At 51.8% G+C, this 24,196-nt stretch overlaps 2 protein-coding genes and 1 non-coding gene across 7 annotated transcripts in view; 1 reads left to right on the top strand and 2 right to left on the bottom strand.

The window, feature by feature from the left end:
• CTSA (cathepsin A) overlaps positions 1-2,500 on the top strand; it is a 42,429-nt gene extending 39,929 nt beyond the window's left edge. For both annotated transcript variants that reach the window (XM_076010907.1, XM_012742907.3), the window contains 5 exons: positions 43-182; positions 814-889; positions 1,517-1,606; positions 1,788-1,892; positions 2,106-2,500. In XM_076010907.1, coding sequence (XP_075867022.1) covers positions 43-182; positions 814-889; positions 1,517-1,606; positions 1,788-1,892; positions 2,106-2,189 — 495 coding nt within the window. In that variant the 3' untranslated portion in view covers positions 2,190-2,500. The remainder of the gene's footprint in view (positions 1-42; positions 183-813; positions 890-1,516; positions 1,607-1,787; positions 1,893-2,105) is intronic.
• Positions 2,434-22,027, bottom strand: PLTP (phospholipid transfer protein). 4 transcript variants are annotated; one of them, XM_012742906.3, is made up of 16 exons: positions 21,939-22,027; positions 11,563-11,673; positions 11,375-11,474; positions 10,507-10,635; positions 10,076-10,231; positions 8,999-9,062; positions 8,851-8,914; positions 8,051-8,139; positions 6,871-7,047; positions 6,721-6,780; positions 5,909-6,073; positions 5,743-5,810; positions 3,875-3,917; positions 3,716-3,779; positions 3,558-3,634; positions 2,434-2,763 (listed from the first exon to the last, which is right to left on the bottom strand). In XM_012742906.3, exons 2-16 carry the CDS (start codon positions 11,660-11,662, stop codon positions 2,620-2,622), a joined length of 1,500 nt encoding a protein of 499 aa, XP_012598360.1. In that variant the 5' UTR covers positions 11,663-11,673; positions 21,939-22,027; the 3' UTR covers positions 2,434-2,619. The 4 variants fall into 4 exon arrangements, with proteins under 4 accessions (XP_012598360.1, XP_012598359.1, XP_075867021.1 ...); XM_012742905.3 differs by having other exon boundaries at positions 21,907-21,995; XM_076010906.1 differs by lacking the exon at positions 21,939-22,027 and adding an exon at positions 21,658-21,748.
• LOC142861521 (small nucleolar RNA SNORA79) lies at positions 19,952-20,098 on the bottom strand. The gene has a single exon (XR_012912746.1). It is a non-coding gene; the product is annotated as a small nucleolar RNA SNORA79 (small nucleolar RNA).
• Positions 22,028-24,196: the final 2,169 nt, after the last annotated feature.

The raw sequence follows: 24,196 nt of genomic DNA, 5'->3' as shown, positions 1-24,196 counted from the left end.
CAGGGAGGTGAATGTCCTGATGCCACGTCTGTGTGCCCCCAGGCGCTGCTGCGATCTGGGAACAGGGTGCGCATGGACCCCCCCTGCACCAACACCACAGCCACCTCCACCTACCTCAATGACCCTTACGTGCGGAAGGCCCTCCACATCCCCGAGCAGCTGCCCCGCTGGGACATGTGCAAGTGAGGTTCTGTGGCGTGGCGTGGCGTGGCAGGCTGTTGGGGCTTATGGGCATCGGAAAGGTTCCCAGGGATCGTCTATTTAGGGTTTCCCAGTGAAAGTAGTTGTTGTGCAGGATGCTTAACATCCCCAACCCCTAAGGTGGCTGATGCTCAGCCAGTGCATCCTTAAGTGGCCACACTGGTCATTAAGAGCTATCACTTCCATGGTATTTAGTGAATAGATGCCATCTCAATGCCCGCTCTGATACTGTCCCTAGCCGCTTAGATCTCCTGTGACCCAGTTAAAGGGTGATGCCTGGCACAGCAGGGGCCACTCGGTCCGTTCTGATTAGTCAGTGCGCATGCTCTACTCTATCATATGCTGTCACTGTCACATCTGTCAGCCCCTGGACACTAAATGCCATCACATCCCAGTCACTGTAACAACCAAAAAGTGTCCCTGTACCTTCCTAAATGGGGGTGGCCTGAGGCTTTCCTCAGTCAGTCCTAGAGAAATAACACACCCAAAAAGGGAAGTGAGACCCAGTTGTCTGCCTCCTGGGTTGGGGCTGGGGTAGGAGAGAGGGTCTGATCTGATGACTCTTTCTTCCCTGACTGGTCTTCCTGGGGCCTGCCCCTGTGCTCCCGGCAGCCTCCTGGTTAATCTACAGTACCGCCGTCTCTACCAAAGCATGAACTCCCAGTACCTGAAGCTGCTCAACTCACAGGTGAGTGGGGACAGCACAGCCAGATCCACTAGCAGCCTGGCAAGCTGGGGCCCCTTTTAGAGTTCCATCCAGGACAGGGGAAGCCAGAATTCTGAGAGATGAAGTCAATTGCCCAAGGTCCTGTGGTTGGCAGGATTTGTTCCCACCCCATGCTGCTCTGCTGTAGGCCAACAGGTCTGCCTCAGTCAAGGGACCTTTAGGGTGAGAAGAGCTCGTGGGATCATGTTACAATGACAGAGGTCCAGGGTGGGAGAGGACCTTGTCCAAGGCTGTAGCACAGACAGGCAAGGACCAGCTTCTGTCCCACACAGTGGTTAATAGCAGGAACCTTGGAGTCACGTGGCCTGGGTGAAAGTCCCTTTACTAGCCATGTGATCCTGGGTAATTGTCTTAAATATCTTAAGCCTCAGTTTCCCCATCTGTAAAATGGGAAAATAATCTACCTTCATAGATAAAGTATTTAGTAGAGCTCTGGACATGCAGTAAGCAGTCAAAAAACAGGAGCCCGTCCTGGTTCATGCCATTTAGCTGGGCCTCTTGAATTCCCTCGTGGGTAGTGCTTGAACCAGGGGTGGGCTGGGATCTGGGCTTGTTCCAGAGCTGTCATTTTTCCCCGTCCTGCTCCAGAAATACAAGATACTGTTATACAACGGAGATGTAGACATGGCCTGCAATTTCATGGGGGATGAGTGGTTTGTGGATTCCCTCAACCAGAAGGTAAGGCAGGGGTTCCTGGCCCAGGGATGAGGTTGGGTGTCGGGGCAGGGGCACAGGTGCCTGGGAGTGGCTGGCCGACAGGGCAAACCTGGAGGTAGTTCCGGCCCCCGAGGTCTTGCTGGCAGCTGTGAGCAGGGCTGGCCAGGGCTGCTGTGGGCTGATGCATTTCCCGCTGGGGCAGATGGAGGTGCAGCGCCGGCCCTGGTTAGTGAACTACGGGGAGAGCGGGGAGCAAATCGCTGGCTTCGTGAAGGAGTTCTCCCACATTGCCTTTCTCACCATCAAGGTAGGCCTTGCCTGGTGAGGGGAACTGGGCTGGAGGGGAAGGAGCAGGACCCACCCCCTTTCCCCTTGTCTTCCTTTATGCTGGGTGACCGCCTAGCTCCTGTAAGGGCAGGTTGTGGGGGGAGGAGAGGGGCTGGGAGGATAAAGCGCCCTGGGAGGAGGAGTTACAGGAGGGCACTGTGGGGCCAGAATCTCGCAGAGCTTTGCTCCTCAGGGCGCCGGACACATGGTCCCCACTGACAAGCCCCTAGCTGCCTTCACCATGTTCTCCCGATTCCTGAACAAGGAGCCATACTGATGACCACGGGGACCAGCTCCCAACTGCCTGATCCAGCCCCTTCCGCCTCTCCTGAGAGGAGAGGTCCTCCTTTATGCACAGGGCAGCCTGAGCCTCCCATAGATCGCCCAGGGGCAAGTTAGCACTTTATTCCTGCAGCAGTCCCCGACTGGAGTGGCCCGGCCCCCTCCCTGCTTAAATCATGCCCTTTTTGATGCACTGATCCCATCCCAAGAACCCAACAGAGCTCAGGACAGCCCAGGGGGAGGGGGTGGACGGACTGTAATTGATGGATTGACTGATTGTGGGATTAAATTGAGCACAGCTTCAAACCCCGTCTTCTCTGTGACACTGGGGGTTAGGGCGGGCACTACAGGCAGTGAATGTGGGGCGGGAGGGGCTGAGGGGGTTCGGAGTCCTGCATGCAGCCACCAGGGTCAGGCTTCAGGGCTCAGACAGCTGCCGTGGAGGCTGCGGTGGAGGCCGGAGGGGCACTGGGTGCCTGGGCGTCCCTGGCATTGGCAGGCCGGTTCTTCTCGATCACCTCTCGCAGCCCTTTGGCAAAGTGGAGGTCAGCCCCGATGGTGAGGAAGCCCTGTGCAGTGGGACAGACAGGGGAGTCTCATTAGTTATTCAGTTACTAAGACTAGAGTTTAGAGATCAAGAGACAGAATTCTTGGCCTTCAAGGGTTCTCAATCTAGTGGGAGAGGCAGAGCAACAAGGCACTTCCTATAACTGTGTGTAAAGGGTGCTAAAATGGAAATTGCGGGAACACAGATTGGGCATCAAGGAGGGCTTCCTGGAAGAGGCGTCCTCTTAGCTAAGACCTGAAAGATGAGTAGGCATGGTTTTGGAAAAGAGTGTTCCAAGGGGAAGGCATGGCCTATGCAAAAGGCTAGAGAAGTGGCCAGGCTCGGTGGCTCACGCCTGTAATCCTAGCACTCCAGGAGGCCGAGGCGGGTGGATCGCTCGAGGTCAGGAGTTCGAAACCAGCCTGAGCGAGACCCCGTGTCTACCAAAAAAAATAGAAAGAAATTAATCGACCAACTAAAAATATATATACAAAAAATCAGCTGGGCATGGTGGCACATGCCTGTAGTCCCAGCTACTCGGGAGGCTGAGGCAGGAGGATCACTTGAGCCCAGGAGTTTGAGGTTGTTGTGAGCTAGGCTGACGCCACGGCACTCACTCTAGCCTGGGCAACAAAGTGAGACTCTGTCTCGAAAAAAGAAAAAAAGGCTGGAGAAGTGTGATGGGAGTAAGATTCAAGTGGAAGAGGCAGCTGGTAAGGGCGAGGCTGGGGTCAGGCTGTAGAGTGTGGAGGGCGCTGGGGCGCTGCAGAGAGATGGTAAGGCTCTCCCCTCCGTCCCCATCACTCCCCCACTCACCGCATGGTTCGTCACCTCCTCGCGCACAAAGTTGATACCCTCGGGCAGTGGGATCTGCACCCCACGCCAGGTCCGCTCTGTGGGTGGGAGCAGCTGGCTCAGTCTGGGCCCGCCCAGCTGACCCCTCCTCCCCTCCTCCCTCACAACCCCAGCCCTACCGTTGAGCATGGGCATCACCCCGATCTGCAGCATGGCCTTCAGAGGGGCCTGGAGCGGGATCAGCTGCGAGGACGGGTGAGGACAGGACAGCAAGTGGGTGGGGCTTGCCTTGGCTGCAGCCCCGCCCCCGCCCCGCCCACCCGTCATTCCCAACTCACTGCCAGCGACTCCAGTGCAGACTGGTTCGAGTAGATTCGGAACCTGTCGGAGAGAAATGAGCACGGTGAGCCCAGTGGGTAGGAAGCCTGGAAGCTCCTTCCTCAGGCCCCCCAGAGGTCCCTGAGTTTCAGCCGCAGGCACCCCACCTATACACCTTCCCAGGTGGGAGTCCTTGAGCGAGTCATTTCTCCCTCTTGGGTCTCCATTTCTCCAGGTCTGCCACTTTCCATTTGTTGAGCATTTCTATATGCTAGACTTCTGCCAATGGCTTTGCTGGCATTATTTATTTTATTAAAAAAAAGAACAGAATGGCCAGGCACGGTGGCTCATGCCTGTAATCCTAGCACTCTGGGAGGCCAAGGCCGGTGGATTGCTCGAGGTCAGGAGTTCAAAACCAACCTGAGCAAGAGCAAGACCCCGTCTCTACTATAAATAGAAATTAATTGGCCAACTAAAATATATATAGAAAAAATTAGCCAGGCATAGTGGCGCATGCCTGTAGTCCCAGCTACTCAGGAGGCTGAGGCAGCAGGATTGCTTGAGCCCAGGAGTTTGAGGTTGCTGTGAGCTAGGCTGACGCCACGGCACTCACTCTAACCTGGGCAACAAAGTGAGACTCTATCTCAAAAAAAAAAAAAAGAACAGAACTCAAAGTACATACTCCCTGTCAAATACTAAGCATGTTTAAAAAGTTAAATATTAAAATATCTTAAAATACAGCACCAACTGATTTATCCTCATAACAACCCTAAGAGTAGGCACGATTAGGATTTGCACTTTATAGATAAGGAAAATAAGGCCCAGAGAAGTTAAGTGATTTCCCTAAGGTCACACAGCTGGTAAGTGACAGAAACTGCTTCTAGAATCAAGGCTTTTAACCACTGCCCTGCACTATCTCATTTAACCCCTAGAACAGCACTGTCCAGTAGAATTCTCTGTGAAATGTTTGGTGTGTGCACTGTGGTAGCCACTGGCCACATGTGGCTAATGAAACATGGCTTAGTACAACTAAGGAACTATCTAATTGTAATTAATTTTTTTTTTTTTTTTTTTTTTTTTGAGACAGAGTCTCGCTTTGTTGCCCAGGCTAGAGTGAGTGCCGTGGCATCAGCCTAGCTCACAGCAACCTCAAACTCCTGGGCTCAAGCGATCCTCCTGCCTCAGCCTCCCGAGTAGCTGGGACTACAGGCATGCGCCACCATGCCCGGCTAATTTTTTTTGTGTATATATATTTATTAGTTGGCCAATTAATTTCTTTCTATTTATAGTCGAGACAGGGTCTCGCTCTTGCTCAGGCTGGTTTTGAGCTTCTGACCTCAAGCAATCCTCCCACCTCGGCCTCCCAGAGTGCTAGGATTATAGGCGTGAGCAACCGCACCCGGCCTAATTGTAATTAATTTAAATGTAAATAGTCACATGTGGCTAATGTCTACCCTACTGGACCACACAGCCCTAGAAAGTAGATGCTACTTTTCACTGTATTTAACACACGAAGACAGTGAGGTTTAGACAGATAAAATCATTCCCCTCAATGTCACAAAGCTATGTTGTGCTGAGATTTGTCAAAAACCAGCTTCTTCCCATCTTTGCTGTGTGGCGGTGGATATGTTACTTAACCTTGCTGGGCCAGTTTGCTCAACTCATAGTACCTGCTCTGCCTGCCTCTGGTTGTGAGAGAGGCAGAGGAGGTGACACTTTAACAAACCACTTCTGTGTGCATTCACAAAGAGACGCCGGCTCTCCAGTGGCTTACAGCTGTGACTGAATCTAGGCTCTGCCGCCCCGTGGGGTGGGTGTGATTCTCCTGAAGAGAACCAAGGTGCAGAGAGGTTAGGGGCTTGCCCAGGGTCCCCGGGCATCCGCCTACCTGCGCAGGTCCAGCTGCGTGCGCAGCGCCTTCCCCCGGAGGGCCATCTTGGCACTGAGACGGGCGTCCTGCGGGAAAGCGGGGAGGTGGCTGTTACCGACCCAGCAGGTCTGCGGCCCGCTTCTCCCCGACGCCTAGCTGGTAGCACCCGCTCCGGGGCTCGCACCATGATCATGCTGGACAGCTGGACCTCAGGCTGGCTGGGTGGGACCATGGCAATGGTGACGCTGGCAGTGACAGAAATGGTGGTGCCCGAGGGCTTGATGGTGCAGCGAGGCGGGGCGGTGACCCGCAGCTCCAGCTTCAGTGGGGAGTCAATCACTGCTGGGCTCTGGGGACAGAGAGGGGAGGGGTGTCAAGTCCCCCAGCTCTGTTCCCTTGAGAGCCCCGACAGAGGAAGAGGAAGGAAGGGGGATGGAGCTTCTGCTCTCTGGGGACCCCGACATTGCAAAGAGGAAGACTGGTCTGGTTTCCAAAACCCTCCAGATCTGCCTCCAGCCTCTGTGCCTTCACCCACACCTAGGGGGTCTCCCTTTTCTTTCCTTTTTATTTATTTATTTACAATTTTTTTTTTTTTTTATTAGCCTGTTGCCCAGGCTGGAGTGCAGTGGCCCAATCATAGCTCACTGCAGCCTCAAACTCCTGGGCTCAAGCAATCCTCCCTCTTCAGCCTCCCAAAGTGCTGGGATTACAGGTGTGAGCCGCTGTGCACACCCGGTGTTAATCGCGCTTAAAGCCCTACACTTGCACAGCTTGGGTTCTCGCCAGTCCTCACAAAAGCTCCGTGAAGGAGACGGAGCAGGAAGCAGCAGTCCTCTTCCATAAGACTTGGAAATTGACAAGGCGAGAGGACTTGGCCACAGGCAAGAGGCCTGGCCTTCTGTCTCCTCCACGGCTGCCTCTGGGGCCCTCCACTCACAGCCCTCCCCGGTCCCTCATTGGCATGAAGGCGGGGTGCCCCCTCCTGCCAACACTCACCAGCAGCACGATGCTCCCAAAGTAGGAGGCCCTCAGCAGCATGTCCAGATCATGGGGCACCTGAACAGGGGAGCTGGGGGTGAGGCGGGGTCACCAGGACCTCCATCACGGGCTCCCTCTCGCCTGTCCCACAAGCAGGCCCGAACATACCTCATCCCCCACCAGCGACAGCTGCAGGGCCCCTGCCCGGAAGTAGCTCTCCATGGCAGAGTCAAAGAAGAACTCAGAGAAGGCCACGTACACCATCCGCTCCTCCTCCTGCAGCTGGGGCTCCACTGCCCGGTTGGGGAGGCTCCAGTTCCCCTCGGCCAGGGGAAAGAAGGCCCCCTGGGGTTGGGGGCTCAGGGTCAGGGGGGCAAGGCAGACTGGCCCAGCACCCAGACGGACAGCAGGTATCTCCCAGCCCTACGCCAGGCCCTGAGGGGTGACCACGGTGGGGAGTCGGACCTAGCAGCTGTTCTTGGGGGAATCACAAGCACATCTCTTAAAAGGCATTGGAAGGAGGCCAGCCGGAGTGCTGCAAGGGGGCAATGCCATCAGACTGGAGAAGGGAAGGTCAGGAAAGGCTTCCTGGCATTTGAGTGGGCTTTGAAGGCTAGAGGCAGTAATGGCAGCTATTGTGTGTACATACTGTACATAGCAATTATGCCGTGCCAGGTGCTCTTTAAGCCCTTTACGTAGCTCAACTCCTTTAACCCACATAGCAACGTGTGCTTTCTTATGTTCCTATGATTTTCGTTTACATATGAGGAAACTGGCACAGAAAAGTGCAGCTACTTCCTTAGGTCGGTGCAGCTGGTGAGCGGCAGAGCCAGGGTTTGAATTTCAGGCTCTGGAACTCCCTGCCACACTCTCCTGGGAGGAACAAGGGTGTGGCCTTTGCTCTGTGGCCTTGGGCAAGTGATGTCACCTCTAGGAGTAAGTCTCCAGGTCCCTACAATGAGAGCAGTGTCCGCACCTGACGCACAGGGGTGTGGGAGGATGAAATGAGTGAATTGGGCGCATAGAGCTTCCTGTCCCGCTCCTTCGGGGAGGTGGGAAAGGCAGTGTGTGAGCAGAGGCCAAGGCGGGGAGCGAGGCCGTGTGCGGGACATAGTCGCAGAGGAGCAGGATGAAGCTAGAAGGGTGGGGCCCGGTAAGATCTACCAGGTTCAAATGCCAGACCTGGGAGGCTGAACCTAATTCTGCAGCAGCGGGAGCCACAGCATTCCCAGTGTTGAGCGTGGCCTCATCTGAGCTGTGCTTTGGGAAGATAAAACGGCAACTTTGGGGACAGGGAAGGAGTCTGGTGAGGGGTCAGAGGTCACACACACTAGCCCAGGCAGCTCACCCGGAAGTCCATGTCCAGATTGCTGGAAGCCACAGGGTCCTTTAGGAGGGAGTAGTCGATGCCAACGAGCTCATCCACAGGACTGCGTACTGCAGGGAGGGGTTCAAGTCATTCAAAGCTGTGTGATGTGGACAAGGTACTTAACCTCTCTGGGCCTCTATCTCAGAGATACTGGTGATGCTTCCCTCTTAGGGTTGTTATGAGGGTCACACTAGTTTTGCCTGGAAAGCACTTAGTACCTGGTTTGTAGAAAGTGCTCAATAATGTTAGCTATTATTATTTTTATTTTTACTATTACTACTACAGGGGTTTCATCAAATCACTAAACAAGATGGCACGGGATTCCTTTCCCTTGTTGGTTTCCCCTGCTTGCTCCTTCCCTTCCCATGCCCTCCCTGTGTGTTGGGCATGATGGGACAAGGTCTCTGCCCCACAGTAGACAGAGGTCACAGCCTAGGAAAAGGAAATCCACATTAATTGAGCACCTATTAAGTGCTAAGACAAATGGGCATCCAACAATCAGCAAACACACATTGAGGACCTTGACAGCTATATCTCAGATAATCCTCACAGCAACCCCAGGGGGAGGCATTGTGAGCCAAGTGAGGAAACCAAGGCCCAGAGAGAAATGAGTATTAATACTTACCTAAGGTCACACAGCAAGTCTGCAGCAGAGGCCACAAGGGCTGTTCAATCACAGGGCTTGGAAGGGACCTACTCTGAGATGCTGCGTGACAGCTGCACCCCAGCCCCACCCCCACACCAACTCCGGCCCAGAGTGCCTAGCCTCGCCAACTCACCAGGCACAGTGTCCAGGAGGGAATTCAGCAGGACCATCCCTGAATGGTAGAGCACGGGGCAGATCTGGGAGGTGGGGGCCAGAGTCAGGAACTTCTCAAAGAGAGGACACACCCACCCTGCCACCCCCCGACCTGCCACTGCCCATACCTGCTGGTTGAGGAGGAAGCGCATCCCTGAAGTGATGAACGTGGAGAGAAAATCATACACCTTCCTGCAAGGCGGGGGCGGGGAGAGCCAGGTGAGCCCAGACCCTGCCCTGCCCCAAACCAGGTCCAGGAGAAGTCACAGTGACCAGAGAAATAGCAGTAGTGGGGACTGGTCAGCTTCAGCCTGAACTACCAGCTCCTCCATGGAGATCTGCCAAGATCCGGGCCCAAGTCTCTCCTCCAGCCTAATTCTCAAGGCCTCCTGACAGACCCTCTCCCACCACCAGCCAAATGAATCCACCCCCAGTTCCTCAAACCTGCTCTGAGGTTTGCATCCCCACATGCATACACTTACTGACACCCCTCCCTTCCACCCTCTTGCTCCCACCCTGCATTTCCCCCTATCTGGGCTCAGATGCTTCCTCTTCCAGGCAGTCTTCCCAGATCACTCTCTGAATCCTCAAAGTACTTTTTTGGTCTGTCTCTCCCCAGGCCCCAATAACAAATGTTTTGTCCCTCCAGCTAGTCTGAAGCTCTTTTCTGCATCCTCAGGGCCCAGCATACACAGTTTGCTGAACAAATAAAAATGACAGTGTACTAACACCAGATGATAACTCTGTCATCTTCTCTCCCTCACCCTCTTCCAGAATCAGACCAATGTCTCCTTCTCAGCCCAGAACCTGGAACTATGTTGTTATTTTTGTTATTATTTAGAACTACCAATTATCGAGAACCCAGTGCACACCTAACTGCATATTAATCCTCACACTGCTCTTATCTAAATGGCTAGCACTTATCATATGCCAGGTCCTGTTCTAAATATTTTTAGAACATATATCAACACAAATAATTCTCACAATGATCTTAGAAAAACAGGTTCTATTATCCCCATTTTACCAATGAGGAAACTGAGGCACCAAGCTTCAGTGACCTGCACAAGTTCACACAGGCAGGAAGTGGTGGAGCTGAGATTTGCCCCCGGCTATTCTGACCCTCAAGCCTATGCACTTTGCATTGCACATTGCAGATGGGCTGTGGGACTCAAACTGGGGGCACTGGGGTTGGGGACAGGGCTTACTTGAAGGTTCCTCCGAAGGCTGCATGCATTCTGGAGACGGAGGCTTGGCAGGAGACATTGGACACTTTCATCCGACCCGTGGCATCCCGGGAGAGCTCCAGAGCCGTGCGGATGGACACACCCTCAGCCGAGGCATTGATGTAGCCCCCATCATAGCTGCGGGGGGTGGGGGGAATGTTCATCCCAGCTGGGAGCTTAATTGAGTCTTCACCGCCCCCACACATCATGATACCTCTTAATAAGGCTTCTCTTAGGCACAGTTTATCAGACATGCTACCAAATCCTATCAACCCTTACGAAGTGGGTATGATTGTTCCTATTGTATAGTCGAGGAAACTGAAACTCGGAAAGGTTAAGGGATTGCCCACAGCCCCACAGCACCCCCAGCCCTTCGGACCCACCCTCCACCCCCAAGGGTGCTGGGTCCTCACAAGAACCAGTAGAGCAGCTGTCTCCGGAAGCGCAGCCCCAAGGAAGCATTGGTGATTTGTAGCGTCAGCTCCTGCTCTGGCTGGAAATGGAGCTCAGAAGATGTCAGCTGCAGCTCTGTGACTTTCACCCTGCGGGAGGCCCTCAGGTCAAATACAGGGCCAAGAAGAGGGGACCTCACCTAACCATGGGAAATTCATTCCCTCCTCCTCCAGGCCAGCCCTGGGGAAGCTGGGGTGGGCAGAATGAATTCTTCTGTTGCCCTTCAAGTGCCCAATTGCGACTTGGGAGGCTCAGAGATTAGCTCCTCCTGACTCAGGTGTTAAAAGTGAGCTTCCCCCCATCTCTCAGAAGTCTTATTTGCACCCCCTGTTTGCACCCCTTCCCCTCCCGCACCTGGGGTTGCTAGACCTGGTCTTTTAACAGTCATTGGACTTTGCTTCCATCACCTAAGCTCCCCCCATATCCCAATTCTACTATCTCCCCCATTCTAAACCACAGGTTTAGTTCCCCCACCCCTCCCATTAACTCCACCCGCGCCTTAGACTCCACTCTCATCCTTCGTGGGTTCCTTGACTCCACCTTTCTGGTGCCCTCTGGCCACGCCTCACATCCGCTGGTCCTGCTTCTTTCTTCTTGCCCCGCCTACATTTTCTAGGCCACGCCCACCCGCCTGGTCCTGCCGGTGTTGCCTTGGCCTTTATCTTTTCGGTCCCATCCAGTTTAAGTCCCGCCTCACCGATTTGGCCACGCCCCCATTCCACTCGGCCATCCAGTCTCCCGAGACCCCGCACGTATTTCCTAGGCCCCACCTCCACCTCCGAGGCCCCGCCCCGGAAACCGAGGCCCCGCCCCTGGCCCCCCACTTACTCAGAGATGTTATAGTAGAAGTGACCCTCTCTGCCCCGCAGGTCCGGAATGGTGATGTTCTCCAGCTCTTGCTCCAGAAAGCGCAGCCCCTCCTGCTTCACTGAGGCAGCAGCGAGACCCTTAGCTCCCGCGCCCGCTGCTGGGGCGACCCCACCCCCGCCCGCCCCCGCCTTGCCCCTGCGCCTTACCCAGCTCCAGTGCCTTGGAGGTGACGCGGATCTTGCAGCCCGGGAGCTCCGCATGAGCGCCTGCCAGCAGCGCTAGGAACAGGGCCCGGAATAGGGCCATGGCGAGCGGGCCTGGGGGTGGGGTGGGGTCGCAGGAGTTATCCGGGACACTAAAACCCTCCTTGGACGTCCAACCAAAAGAGGGGGCTGGCCCGGATCGTCACCCTCCAAATTACTCTTCGGGGAACTTGGAACCAGTAATCTTGCCTCCATTTGGCAGATGCGGAAACTGAGGCTCAGAGAGGCGATGCGACTTGCACTCTGGCTCCCAGAGGACTTGGGGCACGGAGGAGGGAATGTCCTCGGTACCCCCGTGCAACCGCCGCGTGACGAGTTTGGACATCTAGGGGACCAGCCCCCACACCCCTAACAACCTCCCCTCTCCTTTAGCTGTGGGCCGGCGCGGACTCTCACGTCGCCATGGCAACGACTGCACGCGCATTCCTAGGGGGTGGCCTGCGGTTTCCTAGGCCCCGCGCCCGAGGAAGAGAGGGGTTAGCCGGCGGACCGCGGGCTCTCGGTCTCCTGGCTTCCCCGGGTCCTAAGTCCTTCCCGTTAGAGATTCTGCCTGGTGCCCCCATCTCGGCGCCCTCCTTCTCCGGCTGTCCTCCCCACCCCGGCCTCAGTGCACCACGCGGCTCGGCGAGGGTCTGGGGGTGGGATGGGGACGCGCCCCAACTCACTCAGCGATGGAGCTGGGGGGCGGCGCGGTCACGTGGGGTGGCGGGCAGCGCAGGGGATCCGGCGACGGGGTCTGGCGGGCAGGCCTGTTCCAGCCGCCTTTATAAAGCCAGGCCTCCCCGACCCCCCTCCTCTCTCCGCTCTCCCCTCCTCCCTCCGGGGCTGGGAGAGGACGGGGCGGGACGCTGGCTGCCGAGAGGGTAGAAAGGGCTGTACAGAGCCCCGTGACAAGCCCGGCCGTTGTCTAGACAAGTGGGGGACCCAAGCCCAGCAACAGGGAGGGAAGTGCAGGAGTCAGCCCGCTCAGCCCCAGCCATCCTGCTTCGCTGTGGCCATGTTTCAAATTCCAGTTACTCATCTCTTCCCGCGTGGTCTTGGGCAAGTCACTTCCCTTGGGTCCCTGAGCCTCAGATTCCTCTTCCAGCAAAATGTGCGTGATAGGAACGACCTCTTGGGCCTTTATTGCAACGCGGGGCCAGGCACGAAGTCAATGCCCAAGGCACATGTTTTCTCTTTCCTTCCACCTACATCATCTCAAGACCTCTCCTTGCCTGGCTTTGCTACGGGCTCCCCACTGTCTGTGTCACGATCTAGAACCATAATAAGGGGAGGAAAACCTTTCCTACTTGGGAAAGCAAGTCCGAGCAAATGCTATCAGCCCAGGAAACACCACGCAGGCAGCTGGAATCACCCCTAGGCAGGTGAGCCTTTCTACAGGACTGGATCTTTTGGTGAACTCTTGGAGCAAGATTCTCTGCACAGTTCCCCCACCCTGCCTCCATCTGCTGCTTAGGGGTTCCCAGACCCCAACACAGGGCACAGAGTAGGCACTTGCTACCTTTTTGTTGTCAGATGGAAGGAAGAGGAAAGAGGAAGCAATGGTGATGTCCATTGAGCATATAGCTGGCACCACGCACTTCACCTGGGTAGGATGACCTACTTGTCCTGATTTACCTGGGAATTTCCCCATTTTGAAACTGTTGCCGGGAACCCACTCAGTCCCAGGCAAACCAGGATGGTTAGTCGCCCTAGTTCTAGGTTAACTTATTTAACCTTGATAACATGTGAGCCCTATTATGACCCCTCTTTAGCAGGAAACTAGAGGTTGAGGCCATTCTGTGGCTGGTATTGGGGAACCCATAGACTGTTCATGGAAGAGTGGAAGGTGGGTTTTATAGCCCAGTGGTTAAGTGCTTAGACTGTTGTGTCAGACCAGAGTTCACATCATAGGGTGTCAATTCTTAGGTGTATGACCTCAGACCCTTACTTAAGCACCCTGAGCTTCAATTTCCTAATTCTAGAATGGAAATAATAAGGTTTTGGATTCCTCTCCTCTCCTCTCCTCTCCTCTCCTCTCCTCTCCTCTCCTCTCCTCTCCTCTCCTCTCCTCTCCTCTCCTCTCCTCTTCCTTTGAGACAGACTCTTGCTCTGTTGCCCAGGCTAGAGTGCAGTGGCCAGATCATAGCTTACTGTAACCTTGAACGCACCAGCTAATTTTTTAATTTTTTGTAGACATGGGATCTTGCTGTGTTGCCCAAGCTGGTCTCGAACTCCTGGCCTCATGCTATCTTCCCACCTTGGTCTCTGAAAGTGCTAGGATTATAGGCATGAGCCACCCCATGCCTGGTCTAATTTAAGATTATCCCAAGAATAAATTAAATGGGCATAGTGCATGTGCTGGGATGGAATATGGCACAGCATTAGTGCCAAATAAATGCTAGCTGTTATAATTAGGGGTGCATACCACAAACAAACAAGGCAGAAAGAGTGTATGAGGGGAGCAGAGAAAGCGCTAAGGGTATCCAGAGGAGGAAATGCTTATGTGCCTTTGAACTCTAGTAACCTTCCTGGAGCATGGCTCAAATAGGAAACCGGATGGATGTTAGCTCTCTTTCCTTTCCTTTTCAAGACACAGTCTCTCTTGGTCACCAGGGCTAGAGTGCAGTGGCGTCATCATAGCTCACTGCATCCTCAAACTCCTGGGCTCAAGGGGAGCCTCCTGCCTCAATCTCCCGAGTAGCTGGGACTACAGGCCTATGCCACCGTGCCTGGCTAATTTTTCTATTGACCGCAAGTGATCCTCCTGCCTCAGCCTCCCAGAGTACTAGGATTATAGACATGAGCCACCACTCCCATCCTCCTCTGATTTTCTTAACAGAAATGCAAACTCCATCTGTGTATCATTTTTGTCTCTTACAAGATCTTGTCCTCTGCAATTCACTGTCCCCACAACAGCCCCAGTGAGTTCTAAATGTACCTGTGTGACCTTGGGCCAGTGTTTTCCTCTCTGGGCCTCAGTTTCCTCACCTATAAAATGAGAATAATCAAAGTACCTTTCTCTTAGGATTGCTTGTGAGGATTAAATGAATTAATACATTGAAAGAGTTTAATAAGCAGTTTGCATTTAGTAAGGGTTCGAAAAATGTTAGCTATAGTCAATAGCATTATGAGCTATAAGTGGCATTTCATCCCTCTGCCTCCATGCCCTGGTTCCCAGGCGTGTGATGGGGCCTCTCTCCAACTCATCACTCACCTCTTTTCACTCAGCTTCAGCCACACTGGCCTTTCTGTTCCTTAAACGTGCAAATTCTTCTTGCTCAGGGCCTTTGATTTGCTGTTCCCTCTCCCTGGAATGCTTTTCCACCTGATCTTCCTTGTCATCCTGGCCTCAGCCCAAATGGCACTTGTTCAGAGAGTCCCTCCCTCCCTGCCTATCCAGCAGTTACTCTCAAGCACATTAGCCTGGCTTGTTTTTTATAGATCTTATTATGATTTAATATTTTTCTTTCTTATTTATTGTCTGTCTCCATGAGAGCTGGAATTTTGTTTAACACTGTGGCCCTAGTGCCTAGAACAGTGCCTGGCATACAGTAGGTATTGAATAAATATTTGCTGAGTGATTGAATTGGTTTGGCACCCTCGAATGTCCCTGGGGAGCAGGTGATCCCTACACCCTCCCAGGATCCTTCCTCAACTCCTGCGCCTTGTCAGCCTCAGTTCAACTGACTCAACTCAGCCCTGACCTGGGCTGGGGTAGGAGAAGATAAGTCACTGGCCTTGATTGCAGGGACTTGCCCACTCAGCCTGCCCCTCTCCAATGCATGGGTTTCCCCTGCCCCCCAAAACATATTGTGCCCTCAACCCTCACACTTCAAAGCAGTGCTGGCAGGTGTGCAGCCCACGATGGGCTTTGACAGCCTCCCCGAGTCCTCATCACTTGGCTTGAGGGATGGAGGGATCAGAATTCCCAAATCCCACTTTCACTCCTGGCTTTGAAGACAGAAGGGACAGGGAAAATATGCTTTTCTAGCCTCAGTGGTGTGCCTAACACAGCAATATTGCCAAAAACCAAGATAGCAAAGCAGTTAAGTGCTTTGGACCCAGACCAACCTGGTGCAAATCCTGCTTCTGCCTTTTTCTGGAGCAGATGTCAACAAGCTTTTCCTGTAAAGGGCCATATAGTGCATACTTTAGGCTTTGCAGGCCCTGCCATCTCTAGGGCAGCTGCTCGACTCTACCTCCCTGGCAGGAAAGCAGCCGTATACAACATCTAAACGAACAGGCTGCTCACTGGATTTAGCACACAGGCCATATTTGCCAACCTCTGTTCTAGAGGAAATGAAAAATTAAATCTTTCTGAACCTCACTTTCCACATCTGTAAAATGGGGATGATCTAGTGCCTGCCTACCTTCCTGGGTTGCAGTGAGGATTTACAATGATGAAGTATATAGAGTGTGAACCTGGTACTTGACACACCAAAAGGCTCAACAAATGGCTCTGATTATTAGCATTAACTAGTTGTTTGACAAAGAAAGGGTTTTGCAATTTTTTTTTTTTTTTTGAGACAGAGTCTCACTTTGTTGCCCAGGCTAGAGTGAGTGCCGTGGCATCAGCCTAGCTCACAGCAACCTCAAACTCCTGGGCTCAAGCAATCCTGCTGCCTCAGCCTCCCGAGTAGCTGGGACTACAGGCATGCGCCACCATGCCCGGCTAATTTTTTGTATATATATTTTTAGTCGGTCAATTAATTTCTTTCTATTTTTAGTAGAGATGGGGTCTCACTCAGGCTGGTTTTGAACTCCTGACCTCAACAATCCACCCGCCTCGGCCTCTCAGAGTGCTAGGATTACAGGCGTGAGCCACCACGCCCGGCCGGGTTTTGCAAATATTAACTCACTTAAACCTTATAACATCGTGTAAGATAAATGTCATTATGCCCATTTTACAGATGAGAAAACTGAATCCCAGGGAGGTTAAGGAATTAGCTCGAGTCAGTCTGGCTCCAGAGTCCATGTTCTGAACTACTGCACTCTGTTGTCTCTCTTTTTTTATTATCCCATGGAATCCTCACAGCAATCCCTTGAGTTAGCTATTACTGCTCCTGTTTTGCAGATTGGAAAACTGAGGTGCAGTAGGAGGACGTAACTGGTCCAAGTCAGTAAACACAGACTTCACTGGCCACGTGATACCAAGCTGGATTTCTGCCCAAGCCTTGGCTCCCTCCCCCCACTCCCTGTCTCCAGCTGTGTTTTCTTTGGATCCCTGCGTGGCTTGGAGAAGCTGCACGAGCCCATCGAGCCCATTGCCCCTCCTTACCACTCCCCCACCCCCAGGGCCCACCCAAGCGATCCCTCAAGAAATGACCCCCTTCCTTCTCACTGCCTGAGCCCGTGAGCACTGCGGCTCATGTGCCTGTGTGGGGCAGCATGCGTGTGCCAGGGAACACGTGACAGAGAACCCATGGCATGCGGGACGGGTGTACGAGGAGGGCAGATGTCAGACCAGAAGACTCTGGTGACATCTCCCCAAACAGACACAATGACCATATGTTTCCAGAGTGCAGCTGGACACAACAGTCCCCATGGGGGGCTGGACAAGTGCGAAATGGGGAGAAGGGCAATAAAGGATTGGGGACCTCTAAGTTCCACCAGAGCAAAGCTCTTGTCTGACCTTCTGTGACTTCTAAAGCTTGGAGACTTGGTCTTTTGCTTTCTCCTTTTCTTTCCCATTTCCTCCCTGAAGACCAGTTCCTTTTTCTGGCGAAAGAGCCAGCCACCTGGTCCCTGAAGTCATATATAGGTTTGAAACTCAAGGATTCTAAGGTTTCCTACAAGGCATTGCTTCCCCAGGGGCCTAGGGTCATTTGCACCCCCACTCCTGGTGCCTCTCCATCTCGGCTTGGATGTTAACCTTGAGCAGATCACTCTTTCTCTCTCATTCCCCTCTCTTTTTTTCTTCTTCCCTATTCCACCCTTCTTTCTAGTTTCCATGCCTCTTGCAGCTGGCTAGCTGACTCTGACTCATGGTGGCCTTTTTCTCTGTGGTCTTCTGAGCCACATAACTGCCTATGCTTTCATTACACTTCACAGGGGCCTCCCAGGCTCTATCGTTTAGAGGAAGGGTTGGGGAAGCCATGGTGGTGCTGTTAGATGTTTGGATTTCATAAACCAATGATAACATTTCAAAGTAACTAAAGGGAGGAGGCCACAAGAGATAGTGACTTTTTCCTTTTGTAATTAGGATGGGCCACTATCTTCAGCCTAAGCCTGTCTCTTTTTTTCAGGGTCTTCCTAAAGGTTACAAGCAGCAGCCAATACACTCCAACTCTTGAATTTTTCCAAGATGCCCTAATACTGCAATCTCTGAGATTCCAACATAATTCCAGCAAAGATTGTCAACGCCCAGCCAGGAATCATGAGGACGTCACAGCCATCTGCCCTTCTTCCTCTCTTCCTCCCCATTAGATCCATATTTGAGCAGCCCCCTACGCCGTACCAGTACCAGGTTCTGCTTCTCTCCCAATCTTCTCCTTCTTAGATCACGGCACCAGCTTCACCCCACTGCTCACATCAGTAACATTGGGGTCGTCCTTGATTCTTCTTTTTCTTATACCCATGCTCAGAAAATCCTGGTATCTCTAACTCCAAAGATGTCCCCCCTTTGTACACCCCTCTCCATCACACCAACGCTAGTCCAAGCCATTTTCATCGTTCACCTGGACAACTCGCCTTGTCTCCCTGCCTCGCCATTTCCCCTGAAGGTCTAGGCTCCCTGCATCAACCAAAGTGATCTTTCAAAAAGTGAAAATCGGCCGGGCGCGGTGGCTCACGCCTGTAATCCTAGCTCTCTGGGAGGCCGAGACGGGCAGATTGCTCAAGGTCAGGAGTTCGAAACCAGCCTGAGCAAGAGCGAGACCTCGTCTCTACTATAAAATAGAAAGAAATTAATTGGCCAAGTAATATATAGAGAAAAAATTAGCCGGGCATGGTGGCGCATGCCTGGAGTCCCAGCTACTCGGGAGGCTGAGGCAGGAGGATCGCTTGACCCCAGGAGTTTGAGGTTGCTGTGAGCTAGGCTGACGCCAAGGCACTCACTCTAGCCTGGGCAACAAGTGAGACTCTGTCTCAAAAAAAAAAAAAAAAAAAAGTGAAAATCATAGCATTTGTCTACCCTGTTCAAAATCCTCCCCATTGCATACAAACTAAAACCCATGCTGTGGCCATGATCCCTGAAACGCTCCAGGTGATCTAGTCCCTGCCTACCTTCCTCTCCGACCCCATCTTCTGCCACTGTGGAAAACTTTCCAAGCTCCTTCAGCCTCAGGCTTTCCTTAACTCTTCCCTGGACCAGACACATCTTCACACACAGACCCTTGCATAGTTACTCTGATCCTCGCCCCCACTGACAGGCCCCCTCTCCATCATTACCTGTCATTCTGTTTGTTTAATTCTTTATTGCCTGTTTCTTCCAGTAGACTGTAAGCTCCACGGGGGCGGGGGGCAGGAGCCTGACACTCTTATTGATGGCTGTCTAGTCAGTGCCCAGAACAGGGTCTGGCACATAGCGTTCAATAAACATTTGTTGAATTCCAGAATGGGTGGTTGTTCTCATCCACAGACCCTTCCCAAGGAGGAGCTTTTATGGCAGACTGTGTGGCCATAATCCCCCCTGAGCCTCTAAATTCTGTGCTTCCTGCTGGTACCACCCATCTCCTTGCTTTCTCCTGGGTTATCTGGAGCTGGTCCGCAGCCAGGAATGTCATACTTTCCTAATCTCTTCAGAGGCTTGAGCGATCCCTGAGGTCGTGGGACCTTAGCTGGCTGTGCAGAAACTGGACTCGATTATCTCACGCCCTCCCAGGCCCCTTCACCTCGCTTTCCAGCAAGGCTGCTCTGCTCTGGGACTGGCATGTGCCTTCTTGGGGGGTGTCTTGTCTCCCACGCCAAAGCCATGTGTTTCCTGGCGTGGGAGAGGCTGCTGGCCAGCTTGAACTCCTTCTCAGTGTCCTGCAGGACAGAACTTCAGACCTGAAGTTAGATCACCACGTCCCAACTTTGCTGCACATTAGCAGCTTTGAAAGTAGGGAGGTTTTGTTTTGGAAAAAGGTATTTTTAAAACTGCCCTGAAATATGTGGAAACAACCACTCTAGAAAACTGAGTAAACCATATAAAATTTAACCATGAATGACTTTAGAGTATAATGTTTCAGTAACTCCCAGAATCAGCTGACTACAGCTCTTTCTTACATAGAGCTAGATCAGAGCTATCCACATACAATTGCAATCAAAGAGTTCTCTATATATCCCTCATGTTTTGAAATTAGGTTTCTTCCTTTTTTTTTTAAATCACAAGTACATTTTCTTACTCTAGAATCACCATATGCTTTGTAATTGTTTGATTCCACAAAAATCAGAAGGCACTATGGATAGCCAACCCATCCTCATGGTGCTCTGAGTGAAGACAAGTGAGGTTTGATATATGATGGATCAAAATCCCACTGCCTAAGGCTCCAAGCAGTGAGAGGAACAGCCATCAAGGGAGATTTTGTTTTGAATGCCTATGCATGGGTCCCAAACTCCAAGATTCTGATTTGACTGGTTTGGGTTGGAGCCCAGGCATCGGTGGGTGTTTTTTTTTTTTTTTTTTAAAGTTCTGCAACAGGATAAAATAAAAAGACTGACAATAACAAGTGTTGACAAGGACATAGAGAAACTAGCACCCTCATACTTTGGAGGTAGGAATGTAAAAAGGATATAGCTGCTTTGGAAAACAGTTTGGCAGTTTCTTAAAAAGTTGAACATACATTTACTATACAGCAATTCCACTCCTAAGCATCTACCCAACAAAAAGGAAAATGTATGTTCATACAAACATTTATACATGAATGTTCACAGTGGCATTATTCATAATAGCCCAAAATCAGAAACAATCTAAGTGTCTATCAATTGGTAAACAAAATGTGGAATATCTGTACAAGGCAATACTACTCAGCAATAAAAAAGAATGAACTGCCAATACATGCTTCAACATGGATGAATCTTAAAAACACAATGCAAAGTGCAAGAAACAAGCTATAAAATACTACATTTCATGTGATTATATTTACATGAAATGTCCATAAAAGGCAGATCTATGAGATGGAAAGCAGATCAGTGTTTAGTGGGGGCTGGGGGTGGGAATGGAGATTGACTGTAAACAAACCCTTTTGGGGGTGATAGAAATGTTCTAAAACTGGTTGTGCAACTCTGTAAATTTACTAAAAATCACTGAGTTGTATATTTAAAATAGGTGAATTCATAGTATGTAAATTTTACCCTAAGCTGTTAAAATAGTGTTTGCTAGCTAGGGTGGGTTAGATCTGTGGGTTAGAAGCGTCCCAGGACCCAGGCTCAGTTGGTGTCCTCCTTCCCCTCCTCTCTAAGTCAGAGTTTCCTCTGATCTCAGGCTTTCAGGAAGCTGCCAGCTGTCACCCCAGCTTCTTTTTTGGAGAAGTCTGGAATTAATTCTGCAGACTCAGCTCCTATGGGGGTAAACATCCTGACTCTTGGCCACTCTGCCTAAAGCAGAAAAATAGGCACCAGAGGGAATGAGTGGGAGGCAGAGGGGACTACCACAGGTGCCCCCTCACCCCGTATCCTGCTATGACCAAACACCACCTGGGGATGCTGAGTGCTAACCCCAAACAGGGACTGAACCTGGACTCCAAGGCCCTGGTAAGACCTGCACCTCCCCAGCCCCCCGCGGTGCCCAAGTTGACCAGTTGTCCGAACACACCATACCTTTCCATACCGCCAGGCCTTGGCACTTGGTTATACCCTTCCTCTTTCCCTGCCTACAAGAAATCCTATCCTTCCAGCAAGATTCAGTTCATCTCCTCTGAAGTTTTCTGCTTTGTGTGTCCACTCACTGGCCATCCAGATTGAGCCCTTATCTCCTTGTGGCAGAGGGTTTGTTTATGTGTCTGCCTCCCCCAGTGCTCCCTGAAGACAGACAGCCTGTCCCATGCTCTCGAGGCCCCAGGACAGGACTCAACGCACACGGGGCCAAGCCAAGTGAAGAGCTAGAGGGAATAGTACACCACATCAGACACTTACAGGTCCAGGAAGACTGAAGGAGACACCCCATTCCTCTCATCTATTCTCAGCCTAAATGAGAGCCTCTCATCTGGTCCAGAATGGCCAGGAAGCCACTCCCTGCAGGAACCACAGCTTGGGATGAAAGCGTCCCTTCCACAGCTTTCCTGGGGCCAGGCCCACTTGCCTTGGAAACTGCGTTAGTGGAATTTAAACCACAGAACAGGGTCTATGAGCAGCCAAAGCCCAGTCTGGGTGGGGGCAACTCACAGCGGGATCCTACTGGGGTTTCCCTTCCCCACCTGCCAGGACCTCAGAGGAGGAGACGCGTGGTTCCCTCTCAGCGGCTTCTTGCTGCAGTGGCAGAGAATAAGGGGGTCACGAGATGTGGCAATCTGAGCCAGTGTGTTTATGTCTCTGCTTTAATGTGGAGGCTGGGCTTGAAGCCTGAGTGGAAGCCGGGTCCCTCAGAGGCCCTGGCAGCTACCACCCAGGCAGGAATGGATACGTGATTTTCAGGGTTAAATGCAAAATGAAAATGTAGGAACTTTGTTCAAAAATTATTAAGATTTTTAAGACAGTAACAGCAGAACATTAAAGCAAGCATGGGCATTTCTAAACCTATGAAGCCAGCCTTGGTCCCAGCTGGAGGAGCCCAGTTTCTACCAATCGCCTCTCCCCGCCCAGACCTGCTGTCTAACTGGACTTCTCAGTCCAGAAAAGCTGCTGGAGCAAAGCCTGAGGAGCTTTGCTCAACTGCTCATCCCTATCTTGGGTGTACAGGACTCCAGGCTGCTGGCTGAGACTCTGCCAGAGTGGGCAGCTCATGCTTTCCTTGGCATCCTAATGGGCGCTGCCTTGGCGTTCCCACCACAGAAACTGGAGCCTGGAATAGAAGCAGGGATATCTGGAAAAGTTACCCAGACTTCAACCTAGTGAGGTCTGCCCATAGTCAACAAATATTTACAGAGGGTCAGGCACAGTGCTGGGCTATGTTGAACAAGCAGCCCAGTGGGTGAAGCCTAGTGGATGAAGAAAATGGACATATGCCACGAGTGTAGGCCACTGTGAGAATACATAAGAGGGAACCTGACCTAGCCTGGGTGGATGGGAGTTCAGGGAAGGCTGCCTGGTGGAGGTGACATCTAGGCTAAGACTTGAAGGCTGAATTAGGCCAAGAGGGGAGGAAGAGTGAGTGCAAAGAGCATATGCAAAGGCCTAGGGTCAGGAGAGAACCTGGCACATCTAGGGAAATTTTGAGTCCAAGGTGACTGAGACCAGATTAAGAAGAGATGGTTTGAAGGTCGAGATCATGAATAAAATTAATGTATATAACATGCTTGGCACAGTCAATGGTAAATGCTCTGCCATAGTAGCTCATTATAATTATGGTCTTGCAAGCTAAACTAAGGGCTTGGGACTTTATCCTGCAGTCAGTGGGGAGGCATTCAAGGGTTTTAAGCCCAGGGTGACTTGATGAGATTTGCAATATGGCCAGACTTAAAGAGATCCCTGTGGCTGTGGGGAGGGTTATGGGCTAAAAGAGAAGCAAGGCTGGAGGACCCAAAGGCCAGTTTGGAGACTGAGAGGGAGGGTGGCTTCGATTACCCCTCAACAATAGAATAGATATATGTACAGTGAAAGACAGAAGACAGCAATGAAATGAACTTCCCATAGCTACATTCAACCACATGAATGAGTTTTGCAAAAGAAGTCAGACACAAAACAATTCCGTATCATTTTATTTATATAAAGTTTAAGAAAGAGGCAAAACTAAACCATAGTGTTTAGGGATGCATTCTTTGGTGGCACAACTATAAAAGCAAGGACGTGATTATCACATCAGTACTCCGAACAGCAACTTCCCTACAGGGGGGCTTCTGCTTGACTATTCAGTACCGCAGCCTGAATGATGCTAACCCAAGTGTTCACTTTGGGATAAATCATTAGGCTTTACATTTGTGTTTTGTGCACTTTTCCATACCTGTGCTATTCTTAACAATAAAAAGGTTTAAAAGTACTGGGTAGTGGAAATGAGGGTGGAGAGGGGAGGCTGGTTTTGACCACATGTGGAAGGCGAGCAGAAGGGGACACGAGGTGCATATCGGAGACCTAAACGTGGGAAGGCGCATGAGAAGGTATCAGGCAGTGTGCAGCACTCCGAGATAGAGAAGCCTGTGCAATGTTGAAGTGGAAATGTCCAGGACCCCTGTGTCAGCTCAGACAAGTCACTTCCCCTGAATCCAGATTCCCTTCTCCACATAAGAGGGAAGCCAGTGTAGTTTAATGGAACCAGCTTTGGGTTTTGGTATTGGGAACCCTGAGCTTGAAATCCCAGTTTTGGTTTTTTTGAGACAGAGTGTCACTCTATTGCCCGGAATAGAGTGCCGTGGTGTCAGCCTAGCTCAGAGCAACCTCCAACTCTTGCGCTCAAGCCATCCTCCTGCCTCAGCCTCCTGAGTAGCTGGGACTACAGGCGAGTGCCACCACGCCTGGCTAATTTTTTCTATTTTTAGTAGAGATGGGGTCTCACTCTTGTTCAGGCTGGTCTCGAACTCCT

Source organism: Microcebus murinus, chromosome 16, assembly GCF_040939455.1.
Source record: "Microcebus murinus isolate Inina chromosome 16, M.murinus_Inina_mat1.0, whole genome shotgun sequence".
NCBI lineage: Eukaryota > Metazoa > Chordata > Mammalia > Primates > Cheirogaleidae > Microcebus > Microcebus murinus.
The sequence above is the reverse complement of the archived record's forward strand: the minus strand, read 5'-3'. Positions and strand labels throughout refer to the sequence as shown.

Coding starts and splice junctions, on each gene's coding strand:
- PLTP (XM_076010906.1), bottom strand. CDS start 21,697: ATGAGAGGAATGGGGTGTCTCCTTCAGTCTTCCTGGACCT. Junction 6,781..6,870: donor TGTCGCTGGTGGGGGATGAG/GTATGTTCGGGC, acceptor TCCCCTGTTCAG/GTGCCCCATGATCTGGACAT. Junction 3,635..3,715: donor GGTGATGCCCATGCTCAACG/GTAGGGCTGGGG, acceptor TCCCACCCACAG/AGCGGACCTGGCGTGGGGTG.